This window comes from Equus asinus, chromosome 16, assembly GCF_041296235.1.
Source record: "Equus asinus isolate D_3611 breed Donkey chromosome 16, EquAss-T2T_v2, whole genome shotgun sequence".
NCBI classification, from domain to species: domain Eukaryota; kingdom Metazoa; phylum Chordata; class Mammalia; order Perissodactyla; family Equidae; genus Equus; species Equus asinus.
The window spans coordinates 27,764,952-27,782,439 of NC_091805.1; the positions used below are offsets into that span (position 1 = coordinate 27,764,952).

The following is a 17,488-nucleotide window of genomic DNA, read 5'->3' on the forward strand; positions in this document are numbered from 1 at the left end:
GCTATAAAGCTGTTTCTAAAGGTAAAGGAAATCCTGTAAAATCTGTTTGTTGCTATACAGTTGAGGCTGCCAAATAGCTTGGAAGTAAATAGAGTATTAATTAGATGGGATCTTTATTATAATGCTTAATAAGCAGAGCAGACTTTACCCTGAAATCAAATAGCTTCACTTTTAATAAAAGACTGTATCCTCTCAGATAAATGACATAACCTTTTCTTATAGTAAATTCTTAATTATTAAGCCCCTTATGGCTATATTTATGGCTACTTGGTGAAAGATGATTTTAGTGTAATTGGTACTGCTTGTTTAAATCCTCATCTCTGTTGTAACTTGTCCCTTTTTAAACTATCACTTACTTAAGCTCTTTACTGTGAAGTAACACACTCTTTTTCACCTAAATAATCCAAATTGAAATTTGTGAGTGGATATTTATTCCATCAAGTGGAAAAGAAAATACCCTTTTTTTTTTTTTTGAGGAAGATTAGCCCTGAGCTAACATTCGCTGCCAATCCTCTTCTTTTTTGCTGAGGAAGACTGGCCCCGAGCTAACATCCATGCCCAACTTCCTCTACTTTATACATGGGACACTTGCCACAGCATAGCCTGACAAGCAGTGCATAGGTCCACACTGGGGTCAGAACCGGTGAACCCTGAAGTGGAACGTGGGAACTTAACGGCTGCACCACCAGGCTGGCCCCCAATATCCTTTTTAAAAGCAAATATCCCTGTAGAAATTTTGACTTATTCAAAAAGGTTAAAAACCTGGTAACTATAAGAATTTCTTGATTTAAGAGGTTGGTATTAAAGGCATTTTCTTGAAATTACCATTTAATTTATAATATGAAAAAAAATTGTAACTTAGATGGTATTTTAAGCTGGCAAGTATTGAAATATTTATTTATATACCTTTGCAGAAACATTTCCTAAATTTACTGGAGTAAAACAGAATGAGTCTCCTTCTAAAGAGAAAGTAAAGGTAAGTTAATTGTTTTCACCTTAGAATTTAAAAAGTATGTATGCTATAACTCACTGGTATGGTAGTAGCTTTCTTTCAAATTGTTTTTGATTTTATTTACATGGAGAGTTGTCACCGTTTTCAGTTCTTCAACTAAATGTTCAAAGATTTCTTCCTAAAGAAGATTGAATAGAGAAAATATTTGGCTACATTTTTCTAATAGGGTATAATCTTATATAAGTCAAACAGGTAGAACAAATTATACAAGTTTCAACTTAGCCTCGAGAGTCTAAATACAGAGGGCCGGCTTTGGTGTTCCCATGTGCACAAAGGAGGGTGGAATTTCTTTTGAAACAGTGGTAGGGGAATAGTTAGGGTTTCTAAAGATAAAGCTTATAATTACCAGCTATTAATTTTAGGACATCTGTGTTTAATTAGTAGTTGATATGCTTTGAAAAGGATAGAAGTAATTTTATCTTTCACTAATTCAGGTTATGTCATATAAAACTTTTAATCCTTTGTACCCATCCCAAATATAATTACAGGTATATACTGTTATTAAAGTACAAATTTATTTAACAAGATCTAACTAGGTTAGGGGGATACAACATATATAATGCTATTTTGAACGAGCTCTAAGTTGTGAGAAGAGATACAATCACATGTATTCAGACTGTATGATTAGTGCTATAATAATGTATATTCATAATTTATTGAGAAAATGAAGAAGGAATATATATACTGCCTGAAGGAGGGAATGCTTAAAATGGGTTTCAAATTACAGAGAAAGGGAAGAAGAAATGCTTAGTATATTAACATACAGATTAGGGACTTTTTTTAAAAAGAGGAGTGGTAGCACGAAGAGAGGCCAAAAAAAGCAGAGGAGGTGTGTTCAGGGAAATACGGCAGCAGAGGGTGTGCGTAAGGGTTAGTTGGCCTGGAAGATATAATAGGGAGGACTTGGAACACCTGTGTGAATTGCTAATATTTAATTTGGTTGGCAGGCGTGAGCTCTCAAAGGCTTTTGAGTAGGAATAAGATACAGATGGTCTGTCTTGTCATAGCTATTAGTGGAATGAGAAAATTAGACAAGTTATGAATAAATTTTGGAAGTATTCTCAATATACAGGTAGACTGCTACCTTTATGATCTCTCTGTGGCCAAAACCTTTTCAGTGTTGCTGAGAAGAGAATGCCCATTTATGATAAAAGAGGGAATGTATTTATAGGATCATGAATAAATGCATGTATTTGTGTGTTTCAGAAAGTGAGTTTTTTGCTGATTTAAACAACAGCATTTGACTTTAAGCTTTGGGCATGGGTCTATATTATTGTTGGGATGAACACTCCTATGGCACTAGTTTGTTTTTTTTTTTTTTTAAGAAAAAAAGACTTTATTATGGAAAATTTTAAACGTGTACAGTGAACAAATAATATAGTGAACCATCATGTACTCATAACCAAGCTGATTTCGTCTCTACCCCACACATCCCCTGCCCACCCCTTGCCTCTGTTATTTTTAAGGGAATCCCAGACATCATTTTGTCTGTAAATATTTTCAGTATACAACTTTGTTTTACATAACAACAATTACATTATCACATTAATAATCATAATGCTATCGTATTAATATCAAATACCTATGGCACTAGTTTTATTCAGACTAGCATAGGTATTCATACACTTGTGTTATCTACTCGCTCCTTCTAACCCCTTTATTAGACGGAGGAGAAAGCCTGTTTTATTCATCTCTGTACTATCTCAACTCAAATCTTAGTAGATAAAGGTACCTGGGCTTTAGTACTATAACTTAGCTTGCCAGTGAATAGATGTGAGATTTAAGGTAAGTTGCTTTTATAACATCTAAGTCCTATTATAATCTGTAAATGGAGATAATAATTATATAATTATTTTGAGAATTAAGGAAGAACTGTATAAAGGGCTTAGTCTGGTTTCTTGCACAAAATAAGCATTAAATATATGTTAGCTAATTTAATACAGATTTTGCTTAATAAACAGTTAACTAAATACTGAATCAGAACTTGTTGATCGTCTTATGGGTTGACCACCATATGATTTTGTTTTTTTTACCCACCTCCCCCTTATGTCTGTAATTCAGAAAGGAAATAGGGGTAAAGAAAGTGGATTACTCTCTAGATTTGGTACAAAAGCTCAGTTTTTATTTTCAGTAAATGACAGGAAAGCATTTGAAAATAAGCTGCATTATTTAATGACATACTTGTAAGTCTATGTTGTACTAGTAACTAAGATCATAGGCTTTGACTAACTCTACTTATAAGCTACATGACAGCCAAGTTATTTAATCTTTCAAAGCCTTACTTTTCTCATCTGTAAGATAGGGATAATTTACCTTATAAGTTTGTGTGCCTTCAATAATATCATGTTCAAAAGAGATGGTATTAAATTATATTCTTTCCTCTTTGTTTCTGTTTTCTTAGTTATATTTCTTGTGTGGTTAAAAATCTGAAAGATAATTTTATTTAACTTTGTCTTAATAGATACAATCTTCTATGCAAGATACAGCCTCTACAAAAACTATCCTTGTGCATCAGACTACACATGCATGTGGAACACCGCCAAATCACCACCAGTCAGCGTTTAATCATCAAGAATTAGAATGTTTACAGAGTGTAAAAAACATTTCACCTTTACAAATTCTGCATCCCTCGGGTAAGAAATTAACAGGTAAATAACTGTGATTGAGAAACTGACTTCTAAATCTATATATGAAGATGCAAAGGTCATCTTAAATGTTACGTATCTGGGATACTGAAAATCATAACTAGTAAATTCCAGGTTAGAAATAATCACTGAAGCACACTGTTAGAAATTATCTGCTTTATACCCAAAGGTACTCGTTACATTTGAATGAAAGAAAATTGCATGTACAGTTCACATGCAATGTACTTTCATATTGATTGTATACTTGGCCTGTGGGCCATATATAAAAACCTGTCACTACCAGAGCCCATACTACCTAGTTCTGAGCAGACTCTAGAAATGTTGCTCTAATTTCTGTGACAGCTGTGTGGGTTAGAACGGTAGGATAGAATAAGGAAAAGATACTTAGATTCTACAGATAGAGAAATGAAGCTACATACATCAGAAATAGTTTACAGTTAAGGAAAACTTGGGCTAGAAATACTTGCCTATTTGTGGTTGCTGTTCACCAAAAACATCTTCCAAAACTGGCCAATTTTTTTTTTTTTGGAGGAAGATTAGTCCTGAGCCAACATCTGCTACCAATCCTCTTTTTGCTGAGGAAGACTGGCTCTGAGCTAACATCCATGCCCGTCTTCCTCTACTTTTTACATGCAGGACTTGATAAACACAGCATGGCTTGATAAATGGTGCGTAGGTCCACGCCCGGAATCTGAACCAGCGAACTCCGGGCTTCCCATCTGGAGTGCACCAACTTAACTGCTATGCCACTGGGCCAGTCCCTGGGCTCAGTTGTTATATCATTAGATTCATTTGACTTCTTAAATATCTCATCTGTTAGTCTCTTCAGAAGTGAAGATATTGCCTGTCTCAACCTGGCTCTCCTGGGGATGGATGGCACAAAGGATGCTTCTCTGATACTGATGCGCCCCAGCCCTAGGGGGTGCCTGATCCTTGAGACACTAATATATTCAGGCCTAGACCAGAGGCAGGAGTGAATATTCCTTATCCATGTCCCCTTTCTTCTAAGCTGCTCCCTTGTTCCCACTTGGCCCCTTCCAAGGGCAGGGCTTTCTCCAAAGCAGAAGAAATTTCTGGGCTGTTTTACTGTAGCAAACGGTAGGAGGAACAGAGCAGTTTTGATTCTTTGTTGTTTCCAGTAAAAGCTCCCTACTATTCTGTGTTTGAGTATTCCATTTTGTATTTAGATCAAGTTATACCCTTCATTGTGGAGAAGGGAGTGGAGATCAATAGAGAAAATGTCTAAGGCAACACTGGAGGGCATCCCAGGAAGAAGAATAAACAAGATCCAAGGCATGACGTATTTATTTTCATCCTTTTCTGGAAAAAGATTCTCAAGAGACTCAGGAGAATAACTGAAGATGTAGTGGTTCTAGGTCATGAATTACCTTAACTACCAGGCTACATTTGGGTCTTTCATTTTGTACACAACAAGTAGCTTCAAACAAGAGCATAACAAAATCAGATTTTATATTAGGAAGAGATTGCTGCTTATTATATAGAGGAGGGGTTAAGATGAATGCTCTGATGTAGTTGGGACCAAGTAAGGAAGCTGAGTGCTATAGTCTAGGAAAGAAATTATGAGGACCAAAACTAGGGTAGTGAGCATAGAAAAGATGTAGGTAAATTAGAAAGATATTTTTTGTGGCAGAATTGATAGGCTTTGTTAGAATGAGTGTCTTACCAGGATATTATCCAATAGTTGGATTGAAAATAAGCAGCATTGCTCATTTTGGACATGTTTGAGGTGCTGCAGAATGTCTAATTGGAAATATACACCTAGAAATAGGTTTCTGGAACTAACAGGGTATACAGGAACTATAATTTAGGAATTACTGTATGTGGAAGCTACTTGAAGCCAGGAGCATGAATGAAAACACCCAGGAAAATGTGCAGAGCAGGAAGAGAAAGGTCCAGGACAAAATGCTAGGAAACAAAACTTCCTCAGTAATAGTAGAAAAAGTTAAAGAAGAGGTAATCAAAGGTAAGAGAAAAAGGAAAAGTGATATGATAGAAACCCAGGAAGATGGGTTTTTAGAAGGAGATCATCAAGCGTATCACATACTGGAAAGCATTAAAGTAGGCTGAGGAGTGAGGAGAGAGGATTAAAATTGGCAGTGTGAGATTTTTTGCTTTTACAAAAGCTTTTTTAGTGGCCATTGTGATTGGGGCAGAAGCCAGATTGTTGTAAATTGAGAAGTAATGGAATCTGAATGCAAACCAGTCTTTCAAGAAGTTCCTTGGTGAAGAGAATGGGAAGATAGCTATGGCTTTGACCAGAAGATAGGTTTTTCTTATATATAGACTTGGCAGAGATTGTTTTGTTTTTGTTGGGTTCTTTTTTGCTGAGGAAGATTAGCCCTGAGCTAACATCTGTGCCAGTCTTCCTTCACTTTATATGTGGCTTGCTGCCACAGCATGGCTGATGAGTGGTATAGATCCACGCCCGGGTTGGAACCTGTGAATCTGGGCTACCGAAGTGGACTGCGCCAAACTTAACCACTATGCCACAGGGCTGGCCCCTGTTTTCAGTTTTTGAATCCGAGTTTGAACAGGTTTGAAGCTTGATCAGAAAGAACCAGAGTAGGGAAAAGTGGCTGTTTTCATTATAGTAAGTTCATAGAAGCATGGTAGGAATAGCCTTGAAGAAGAAAAAAGACAATGAAACACAGTGGAAAGAATACCGTCAAGATGGTCTTTTGTTCCTATTTTAAGAAAACTACCTATCTGTGAAAAGTCAGGCTTTAAATGCCTAAGTCTTCAGTCAGGATCAGTTTACTGTATTACTTCAATTCTGTTTATGTGTAATGGTGAGTGACAATATTGTGTAAAGGGAAAATTTGGATGATGCTGAAGTGGCTATTCTACTGTACTTATGAAAATGTTCAGAACCAAAGTGGTTTGCATTTGCCAGCTGTAGGTGGCACTATGCCCACGGGAAATTGCAAATGTATATGAGCTATCAAGTGTGTATAGAGTTTTACTTTTCTGGAGTTTGATCTGGAAATAAATTTTTGGTTAAACAATGAAAGTCAACATTTTTTTCCTGATGTTTTCTTATTGGAAAAAAAATAGTTTGACAACATGTTAAAGTACATAAAAGATTTCAGAAATTGAATTTTTGTGTTACTAGTTTTCTTCAAAACCCCTGCCATCATCTCCACATGAACTGGAAGATGTCTAATTTTTTTGCCTTGAAATAGTTGGAGTTTTTAGTCACAAAGCATTACTAACTTTACCCTTTCCCCAGCTCATAAAAATCTTCACTCAGTTGCATTAAGAATTTTTTTAAAACAAATACTTACGCTGTCATATCACTCTGAATTAACATGTAAATGAAAAGGTAAATCAAAGAGTCTGCCATCTAGTAGGAGAAATAAACAACTGGTATATAAAGTAAAAATAATGTGCCCTAAAAGGAGCAAGAATGAGATTTCAGGAGGTGAGAAGGCAGAATTACCTGATCTCTTTGGCAGATGTGTATTTTACAGAATAAGTATCATTTGAGCTGCATGTTGGAGAACAAAAATAAGACTTAACTATGTATATGTAGGATTGAAAGGCATTCTAGATGGAAGAAGCAACATGAATGAAGGTATTTAGGTAACCAATAGTTCAATGTGATTAAAACTTGGGTTGGATAAAGAGGAATACCAGGAAATGAATTTGGAAGGGTAGATGAGGTTCAGATCATAAAGAACCTTGATATCTAGAGACTTTGGACTTAGTGGTAATGGTATAGTCACTGGAGAGCCAATGAAGGTTTTTTTAGCAAAGGGTATGCTTCAAGGTAATTATCTGCCAATATTATGTAGGTCAGTTGGAGGAATGGGGCTTAGACACCAGAGAAGGAGACGACCAGTTGGACTGTTGGAGTAGTAGAAAAAAAATGAAGTGATGGAAAGAAAGAAAAGGGAAAAGTTGAAAGAAATGAAAAGGGTAGAATAAGCAGGTCTGCAATAGATGACCATATGCTAGGTTCTAATAACAAAGGAATATAACTTTGTTGGCTCAGAGGACACTGGGGGGATAGTGGTCCAGGTTGACAGACCTGGAACACAGACGAAGGGCAGATGTCCGAGGAAAGATGAGTGTTGTAGTGTTTGAGGTGCCAAGGGTCATCCACATAAAAATGTTTTTCAGAGAATTGGACCCTTGACACACTTCCTAGGCCTCTCTGACACTATTCTTTTGACCATTCCATCTCTCTGAATGTTCTTTACAGTTATCTCTTTATCTGCCTACCTTTAAATGTTGATAATACTGTGAGTTACATCCTTAAGCTTCTTATCTTTTTACTTTAGGGCTTCCCAGCCATATTCCAAAGCACAGGTTTACTAAGCTAGTAATCCCCTGAGCTCTCATAGCAATAGGTTTGGAATAGCCATCCTATTTATCCAGGTGTGCCATACACTGATCATTTTCTCTTTATGGAAGGCAGTGATCTGTATATTCTTCCTGTGTGATCTCCTTGGTGTCTATGACTTCTAGTCTCATTTTTAGAACTCAAGCATCCAGGCCTCATGCATGTTTATACCACTCTGCTGAACGTCTTAAACATCACATAGGCTTGTCAAACAGAGCATGTCAAAACTGAATTTCCCTTTTTTAATCCCCACGTTTTCATCTTTCTTCTTTAATTCTTGATGACGACACTGTCATCACTTACCAATTTAGAGTCTGCAAACTGAGACTCGTTTAGAATTTACTTCTCTTGACGTATATGCTCTTTCTACTTCTTAAATAATATCTGGCCCTAAGCAGAGAAGATGGTTCTGTACTTAGTAGCTTTTCTCCTTTGTTTTCCATTCCTTGCTGAACTGAGAAAACATAGGTACGTTGGGCCAGGTAGGGATTGAAATCTAAGCTTTGTTTTTTCATTCCTGCATGCTTTGACCATGTTTCTTGTCACCCTTTTATGCTCACTCCCATCCCTGTTGCTCGTCTCTTCTTCAAGGCTCCTCTTCAGGTAGTGTGACTTAGCCAGAGAGTCAGTCACGGGATTGATGGGCCGGAGAGGCCTAAATGTAAGTTCCTACAATGCGTGAGTGACCAGGATTTTGTGAGCTTCAGTCAGTTAACAAAGATAGCAAGCAACTCAGTCTATTTGTCCCTCTATCCTTTTGTTACTAGTTAGGACTTATAGAGAACCAGAGAGAAGTGAAACAGAAATGACCCAGAGAGGTTTCATGCATCAGCATGCTCTCGATCGCAAATGACAGAAAACTCAGCTCAAGCTGGCTTAAGCAATAAGGAATTTTGTTGGCACACATAACCAGTAGTTCACAGGTCAGTCGTTTAGGCATGATCTGACCAAGGCTCAAGCTCTGCTTTTATAGTTATCTTCACCCATAATAAGTGAAATATTTGTATGAAAGCTTAACACTAAGAGGATTGCATAGTTTATTCTCTTCACTTCAGAGTCAGCCCTATGTTTTACATTTCTTACTCCTATTCCCTCACTATTATAGGTGTCTGGTGTCAGTTCTTCAGTCTTTGTGTTTTTTCTCAGTTTGGCCACCAGGAAGCATCTTTCCCTGGAAGCCTGTGGGCTTAGGTCTGCTCTTTCCTAAAGGACCTCCCTGGGGGCGGGGCGGCGGGGGGAGGATAGGATTACCGTGACCGGTTTGGTCTAATGAAGACCCCTCTCTGGAGCTGAGGTCAGTCTACGTGCTGGAGGACTGCTATGCCACAGGGACAGATAAACTAGATTTGGTGGGTGAGCCACATCATCAGCTCTGCTTCATGCTGACAGAAAAAAAAGGGAGGGAGGGAGGAAGGAAGGAAAATTTCAAGTGAAAAATGTTTATTTTACAGAATATTGTAAATTAAGAATAGTCCAAAGTTAAGCATCAAAATACTAGTCATTTTGTTTTCATAGTTCTGACATAGAGGGGGGAAAATGTCTAATTCTGGACAAGCAAGATGAAATTGTCTTCATTATACTATTCTAAAAATGTGTGCATCTAGGTGATTCTGAACAACGCTCGAATGGCCTAACTGAGATGCATCAGTCTGGGAATAATGACACAGTGGTGTTAGAATCTGAATGTCAAGTTCCTGTGCAGAAGGTAAGACTGATGTTATTTTTTCTCACAAATCTTGAAGGGATTTACAATTGAATATGGAAATGGCACAAGAGGTATTTTGTAGCCCTAACTTGAATGAAATTTTGGCTCTCTAAGCCTAATTTTTGCCTAATTATTTAAAAAAAAAAAAGTTACCTGTGAGCAGCACGCTTCCCCTACCCTCTACCGTCAGTCCCATGCTTGGGTTTAATTGTGAATCCTGTAACGCTGGTATTTGCCAGCTCCCCTGATTTTAAAGCTTGTTGTAAAACTATCTTGTAGAATCTTTTGGGGGGATTTCCAAATGGAGTCTTGTGCGCTTAATCTCAAACTATACTCTGATCATTCTTTCAACAAATATTCTAGATGTTTGGGATGCATTAGATACATCAGATGCTATTCTAGGCGTTGGAATCTAATTCTCAGAAAATGACTATGAAGGAGTATTTACATGTCCTCTTTTCTTTCCCTCCCTTCCACCCTCCCTTCTTTCTTTCCTTTTTTTCCTCCTTGCAAGTACTTCAGAGGACAAATCTTACTGTTGGCAATAATTATTGCAAAAATAAGCAAAACATCAAGTATGTGTCATACCCTTGAAGTTTTCTCTATAAGTAAAAGTAACATAGTCTACTCTCTGTTTATTCCCAATGCCTAGCACATAGTAGGAACTACAATGCTGAAATGTAAGCTTAAGGAGGAATGGAATTGGGTGGCTTGTTCTCTTCACAGCAAACTGTTTCCATTCTTGACATTGGTTCCCACTCTTGCTCCCTCACTATGGACAGTGTTACCACTTATTGAAAAGAGGCTAAGAATTTTGATGTCAGAAGAGATCGTTGAGAATTAGTCCTTAAGAATAAACTGTGGCCGGACAGTTTAAGCATCTTGCCCAAATAAGAGCTAGGATTAAAACAAACCATTTCAACAAACTCTCAGCCTCTGGTCCTTTTACTCAGAAGCCCTAGCTCTGCCGTCTTCTCTTAATTCTGCCTCAGGAAAAGGTATCCATCTTGCCAAGACTGACTCAACCATCTCTGCTCTTAATTTTTTTCATTCAACAGATTTATTATGGAGCCCTCCTGCCATCTCTACAGTCTCTACTATTCCTTTTTGTCTTATTTTGTTTTCCCACTACCTGTTTACATCTTAAACGAGGGTTTCTCGACTCTAGCCCTGTTGACATTTTGGACTGCATGAATCTTTGTGGGATGTAGGCCTGTGCATTGTAGGATGCTTAACAGGAAGCCCAACCTCTACCTGCTAGATGCAAGTAGCACCCTTTCCCCCACCTCCATGTGACAACCAAAAATGTCCACTGACATTGCCAGATGTCTTCCCTGGGCAGAGCGGGATCACCCCCAGTTGAGAACCAGTGCCTTAATTTTACCTGGCATCTAGCCACGCCCCTATCCCTGGAATCACCCTATCAGAGGAACAGTGACCTCTGAAATTGCTGTATGCTTCCCAAAGACTTGCTAGGGTGAGGAATCCGGGTCTCCTACCACTTCTCTCTCTCTGATTGAACATCCAACTGTGGTGGTTTCAGTTATAGTCTCTATGCAGATGACTCAAATATATATTTCCAGACCTATAAGTTTTAATCATTTTTTACAACTTGTCAGTTGCCTACAGCCAAAGAGTTGCTAAATTCTTTGGGTTTTACTTCCAAGATGTCTTTTTTCCATTTCTACCTCATAAATCAGGCCTTACTGCCTTTAATTGGAGCTCTTTTTAACATTCATAACTGATCTGACCAACTTGAGACCTATTTTTTAATAATCCATTCCCTTTTTCACATTCTTTTTTTTTTTTTTTTTTTTAAAGATTTTATTTTTCCTTTTTCTCCCCAAAGCCCCCTGGTATATAGTTGTGTATTTTTAGTTGTGGGTCCCTCTGGTGGTGGCGTGTGGGATGCCGCCTCAGCATGGCCTGACTAGTGGTGCCATGTCCACGCCTAGGATGCAGACCAGTGAAACCCTGGGCCGCGGAAGTGCAGCAGGCGAACTTAACCACTCGGCCCCGGGCTGGCCCCCTTTGTCACATTCTTACATTGTTCCTCTTGATGTATTGTTCTGATCGTATTACTCATCCGTATGAAACCTTGAGTGGTTTCCAACTTTGACTCCATAATGAAGATTAAACACCGTTACATTATGACCCCAATCTAACTTTTCAGTCTTAACCATATGCCTGTAATTTGTAGAAAATGAACCATTCATTTCTTCCCAGATACACCTAGTAATACCTTTAATTCTGTTCTCTCTGCCATGAGGAATGCTTTCCATCCTTATTTTTGCCCGTTAAAAGTCTTCTTTCTTCTCTGTAATACCTGAAAAACTGTCCTGCTCTCCAAACCCACATAGGAGCTTTCCTGTTTTAGGGTCTGCCAAAATTTTATTGCAGTTAGATAGAAATTTCAGGCACAAAGCCAGAGACTTTACCTTATTAATCACTTGTATATTTGCTTTATTTTCCATTTAGGGTAATAAATATCTTAATTACAGTAATTGGTTTATTTATTTCTGTATTCCTTGTAGATTGTCATACCCTTTATGTATATATATGTTTTACATTAAATTGAAATAATTGGCAAGCATGCTATTTTAATTTGGTCTTAGATGAACAATTAAGTTTAGCTTATCTGTTATCATATTTTCATATTTTTTTCTGACTTTAGTAATCTTTAACCTAAGTTTAGTAAAATTACATGAAAGCCTTTGGAATCTTAATTTGATCTATTACTGTATCAAAAAATATTATTTTTTTCCTAAAATTTGGTTAAAAATCTGTAGATGTAAACTAAATCAAATATTTGTTTTAGGATATAAAGATTAAGAATGCAGACTCTTGGAAAAGTTTAGGCAAACCAGTCAAAACATCAAGTGTACTGAAATCCTCAGATGAGCTCTTCAACCAATTTAGAAAAGCAGCAATAGAAAAGGAAGTGAAAGCTCGAACACAGGAACTAATACGGAAACATCTGGAACAGAATACAAAGGAACCAAAAGTATTTCAAGAAAATCAGAGGTCTGTAATTTACTGGATTAAAGGAGGCCTTGGGATATGTATTTTAAATATATTTATTTTTTGTGAAGTGACTATGATTGAGCTATTTAGTAGAATATAGAGCAAATTATAATTGCAAAAAGTAAGTTTTTATTGATATTTTTTATTGATAAGTAGTATCTACTTTGAAGAGTATAGAAATAATCAAGTGATTAAACTATTAAAGATACTAATATTACTAAATTATAAAGACATTATTTTCCAGAAATGGAAATATTGTTTCCATTCTATGTGTAAGTAGATAGTGGTGCACCTTGGTCATAGTTTTCCGAAATCTTCTCTTTGTTAATATAGATTTCCCTTTGTAAATTTTGACCAAAAAATTTTAAAAATAATGTCATAACATGAAACGGGGTAATGAGTGTCGCTTTTATATTTGTTATTTAATAACATATCTTTGTAATAAAAACTTTTAAGAAACGTGAAACCTACTTTGAACTATATTGTTTCTTTAAGGGACCTTGGCTTCACTCTAGAATCCTTTTCAAATAAAATGCAAAACAAATGCCTTGGAGAAGAGCGACAAGCACATCTGCAGTCATTGGAAGCTCAAGATACAAGCAAACTCTCGCTTCCTGAGGACCGTAATTTAGCCAGGGAGAAAGAGCAAGAGCGGAGGAGGAGAGAAGCAGTAAGTGAATTTTAGTCTACTAAATCTAACAGACTTAGTAAGAAAGATTGAATAGAGTAGTGTCTTTCACACATTCAAAAATGTATTTGAGGTGGTTTTTTAGTGATGGTGGAGTTACCTCCTTAGTGAGGATTAGATTCTAAAATCAAAGCCCAAAATAAAATTTTCGTAGTCAAAGACACAAGCATAGTATAAGAGTGCTGACCCTGGAGCTACTAGACTTCCCGTGGGTTCAAATCCTGATTCTGCCATTTACTAGACGTTTGGGCCTGGCAGTTTATTTAACCTCTCTGCCTCAAAAAGTGGGAATAAGAATGCATATTGTGAAGATGAAATGAATTTACGTGTATTAAGCACATAGGTAAAGTGATTTATCACTTACTGTTATTACTCTTGAAAAATCCATAAACCACCTATGAATTGTGGCCAGAAGATATGCCGTCTGTCCCACTGTGTTGTTGGCAGTTGCTTCCTTCACGTTTCTTGTGCTTTGTTGAGCTTATTGGAGATGTGTATTTATAGTTTTCATCAAGCTTGGAAAAATTTTGGCCATTATTCCTATTTTTTCTGTTTCCTCTCTTTCTCTTTTCAGTGACTCTGATTACTCACATATTAGCCTACTTGAAGGTGTCCCACAGTTCACTGATGCTCTTTTAATTTTTAAGTTCTTTTTTCCCCTCTGTTTCATTTTGGATAAGTTCATCAGTCTTTTCTTCAATGTCTAATCCACTGTTAATTCCATCCACTGTATTTTTCATCTCAGACATTGTAGTTGTCTTTAGAAGTTCAATTTGGGTCTATTTTATATTTTTTGTATGTCTATAAAACTTTTAGACAAATGGAATGGTTATCATAACTATTTAAATGGGCTTCTCTGCTAATTCTGACATTATGTCAGTTCCAGGGTGGTTTCAGTTGACTGATTAGTCTCCTCTTTATGGAAAATGTTTGCTTCTTTCCTTACCTGGTAATCATTGATACCAGATGTTGTGAATTTTACCTTGTTGGGTGCTGGATATTTTTGTAATCCTGGGAAAGACATGTGAATTCATAGGACATACAGGAACATTAGTTTGAGGAGAAAAAAACCATTGGCTTTAGCTGAAGTATTGATTATAATATAAATGAATTTCCCAGGAAATAACGTACAAAACTTTTGTTAGCTTCTTATTTTATGACACTAAGGTAGAAACTAATTACATTAAGCAGTGCTGTAACTCGGTGGAGTTTCATTTAGAGCACTGTGGTCTCGTAGAGCTTTCTACCGTGATAGAAGTGTTCTTTATCTGTGCAAATATAACAGCCACATATGGCTGCTGAGCACTCAAAATGTAGCTACTACAACTAAGGAACTAAATTTTAAATTTTATTTAATTTAATTAAACAGTACATTTTTTAACATTGTCTGGTTTCTATAGTTTTTAGGAACTTACTAAAATTTCATTAGTACTTTACTAGAAATCTTTCTCCAGTGACATAGGAATTTTTCTTGTTGGTACTCACAAGGGCCCGACTTCAGTCACCCATAAGTGATTTCTCAGCAACCTCCTTGCATCTAACGACTCAGCTAGGTAACCTGATATAATTTCTAGTATCCTAAGCACTTTCTGGAACTTGAGTAGACCTGGAATTCACTGAAAGGTGACTAATAAGACCATGTCTTGCAGTTTGATAACTAACACCTTGACCTTGGACCTACTATTCTCATTCTTGACAACCCAACTCTTGTATTGCTGCTGCTTGACAAATCCATGCTCTAAAAAGCTGCAATAACTTGACACCTAACAGAGCTCCGGAGAGTTCTCATGCCAGTTCCCTTGACCAAGTTTTTGCTCTTAAATTTGAATGGTTGGTGTGTGTATTAGGACCACTGAGAAAAGAATATGCAGGTTATGGTGTCAGCTGCAGAGAACGTTAGTTCATCTTTAAATCATGGTATCTAAGTTTAATTGGTGTAGAGAATAACCAGTTCCATATCAATAATTATTCCACAAGCACAGATTTTAGTCAAGATGGAAGAGAATCTAAAATAAATAAAGTACCTTTAAATAAAAACGTTTCATTATATATTCTTGGAATTTTGCAGTATGTCTGGATACTTATAGGAGTATCACATGATATTTAGACTAGGATAACGTATCCAACTATCATATTGGAGTGTTAAAATAGAACTTTGAGGAACGGTCTGAGCTAGACAGTTGGCATCCTAAGAGCTGGCGTTAGCAAAGTAGCCTGGATTAAGATTTAAGACTATATCCTTTTGTCTCCAAGGCATATTTAAAGAAATTTTTGTAGTTTGTAGGAGTCACACATAACTTTTTAATATCCTATTTGTAGATGTCACAATTCCAAATCTTCTCCCACACAGCCAATGAGAAGACTGATTCCTATCCAGGAAGTCAAACACCTGGGTGCAAATTGGCACTTTTACCTACCACTTTGAGCGTTACTGTTTACTGATAAAAACTAGTTTTTGAACTTTTCATAGTTGGTGTCATTTCAGATGCTAAAGAATATCTTACCTGGATCACAAAGGCATTCAGGGAAGGCCTCAGAATATAGTAAACATTTGTTTCCTTTGTCTTAATTAGCCTTTTCTTTACTTTGGCTTATTTTGCATTTAATAAACGGCCTTTTACAAAATTTAATGATTATTTAATAATTATAATTATTTAATATAGTAATAAGCCATTTAATAAAATGGCTTTTTAGCATTTAATAAACAACATTGTGCTGAGTGTTATACATGCAGTCTGGTTTGATCTTCCTAAATATCTACGTATGAAATAAACTTGGTTGAATAATTGGCCTTAGGTTACACAGTTAGTAAGTGGCAGAATCAGGGAAAGCCCACAGCTTTAACAATACATATTATGGTTCTCTCAAATAGGTAAGATATTGGTTCACAGAGAAATTAATTTTATGTGTCCAGCACTTCGTTGGTTACAGAGATACATGAAACAATGTCAGCTCAGTTGGTGTTCTTATTAATACCTACTCTCTCAACACTGAGAGTTTTCTCTCTTACCTGGAGAGAAGAACTTAGTGTTCTTGTAGGTTTTAGTTTTTATTTATCACAGCACAATATTTTAACAAAAATCAGATAATGTTTGAAAAGAAATAAAAAATTGTATACAAACTCATTATGTTAAATAAATTGCATAATTTTGTGTGATGTATTCCAAATGTTGCATGATCATTTTTATATAGGTGTAATGAAGGCATAAATTAAAGTAACATTTGAATTTTCCCTTCTTTTCTACAGATGGCTGGTACCATTGATATGACTCTGCAAAGCGACATTATGACAATGTTTGAAAACAACTTTGATTAAAATCCAGTTTTTAATTAACCGTCAACTCAAAATGATAATATAAAAGATTAAAATGCATATGATAAAATGGTTGCTTTCAGACACCAAGATGCCAATCTTATATTGTATTTTGACTGCTCTAAAATGATTAAACAGTTTTCACTTACATTTTTTAACAGCTATATGTTCATTTTTTTAATGACAATTTACAGGAAATTTTATAATTTTGGATCCCTAGAAATTGAATAAGTTCCCAGATGTTATTCATTTTATAAATAACTGTCTGCTATGTATTATAGGCCCTGTCTAAGTAATGAAAATCCAAAAAGAGATAGTCCCTTCTTGTGTAGAAATGAAGAATATATAAAGATGTATCAAAAACAGTTCCTGTTGAGTTTTTAACTTTTTAAAGCAAGTATTTGTCTGTAAAAATATTTAGAACCTCTGACAAATAATACTTGGTTCCTTGGAGGGTTCTCTGCTGGTTCTGTATTCAAAATTTATATTGAAATTTTGTTCAAAGAAATCATTCCTTATGGTTTGAAAGATGTTGAATTTGAGGCAAAATAACTAAGAGTAAATATTAATTATCTATGTAAGTTTCTATAGGAACTTAAAAAGCATTTCTTAATTTGCATAATATGATAGCAATGAATATTTAAATTTTTACTTAATTATAGTAAGTATTTAAATCTGTAAACTATTTTTGTTTCCTCATTCTCAAGTTGCAATTATGTATAAATTATGTGTATC

General features: G+C 36.1%; 1 protein-coding gene across 1 annotated transcript in view; it reads left to right on the forward strand.

The window, feature by feature from the left end:
* BRDT (bromodomain testis associated) overlaps positions 1-16,901 on the forward strand; it is a 40,001-nt gene extending 23,100 nt beyond the window's left edge. The window contains exons 12-17 of the mRNA XM_014865232.3: positions 915-976; positions 3,474-3,645; positions 9,628-9,728; positions 12,547-12,752; positions 13,248-13,422; positions 16,688-16,901. Of these exons, the coding sequence (XP_014720718.2) occupies positions 915-976; positions 3,474-3,645; positions 9,628-9,728; positions 12,547-12,752; positions 13,248-13,422; positions 16,688-16,756 (785 nt within the window). The 3' untranslated portion in view covers positions 16,757-16,901. The remainder of the gene's footprint in view (positions 1-914; positions 977-3,473; positions 3,646-9,627; positions 9,729-12,546; positions 12,753-13,247; positions 13,423-16,687) is intronic.
* Positions 16,902-17,488: the final 587 nt, after the last annotated feature.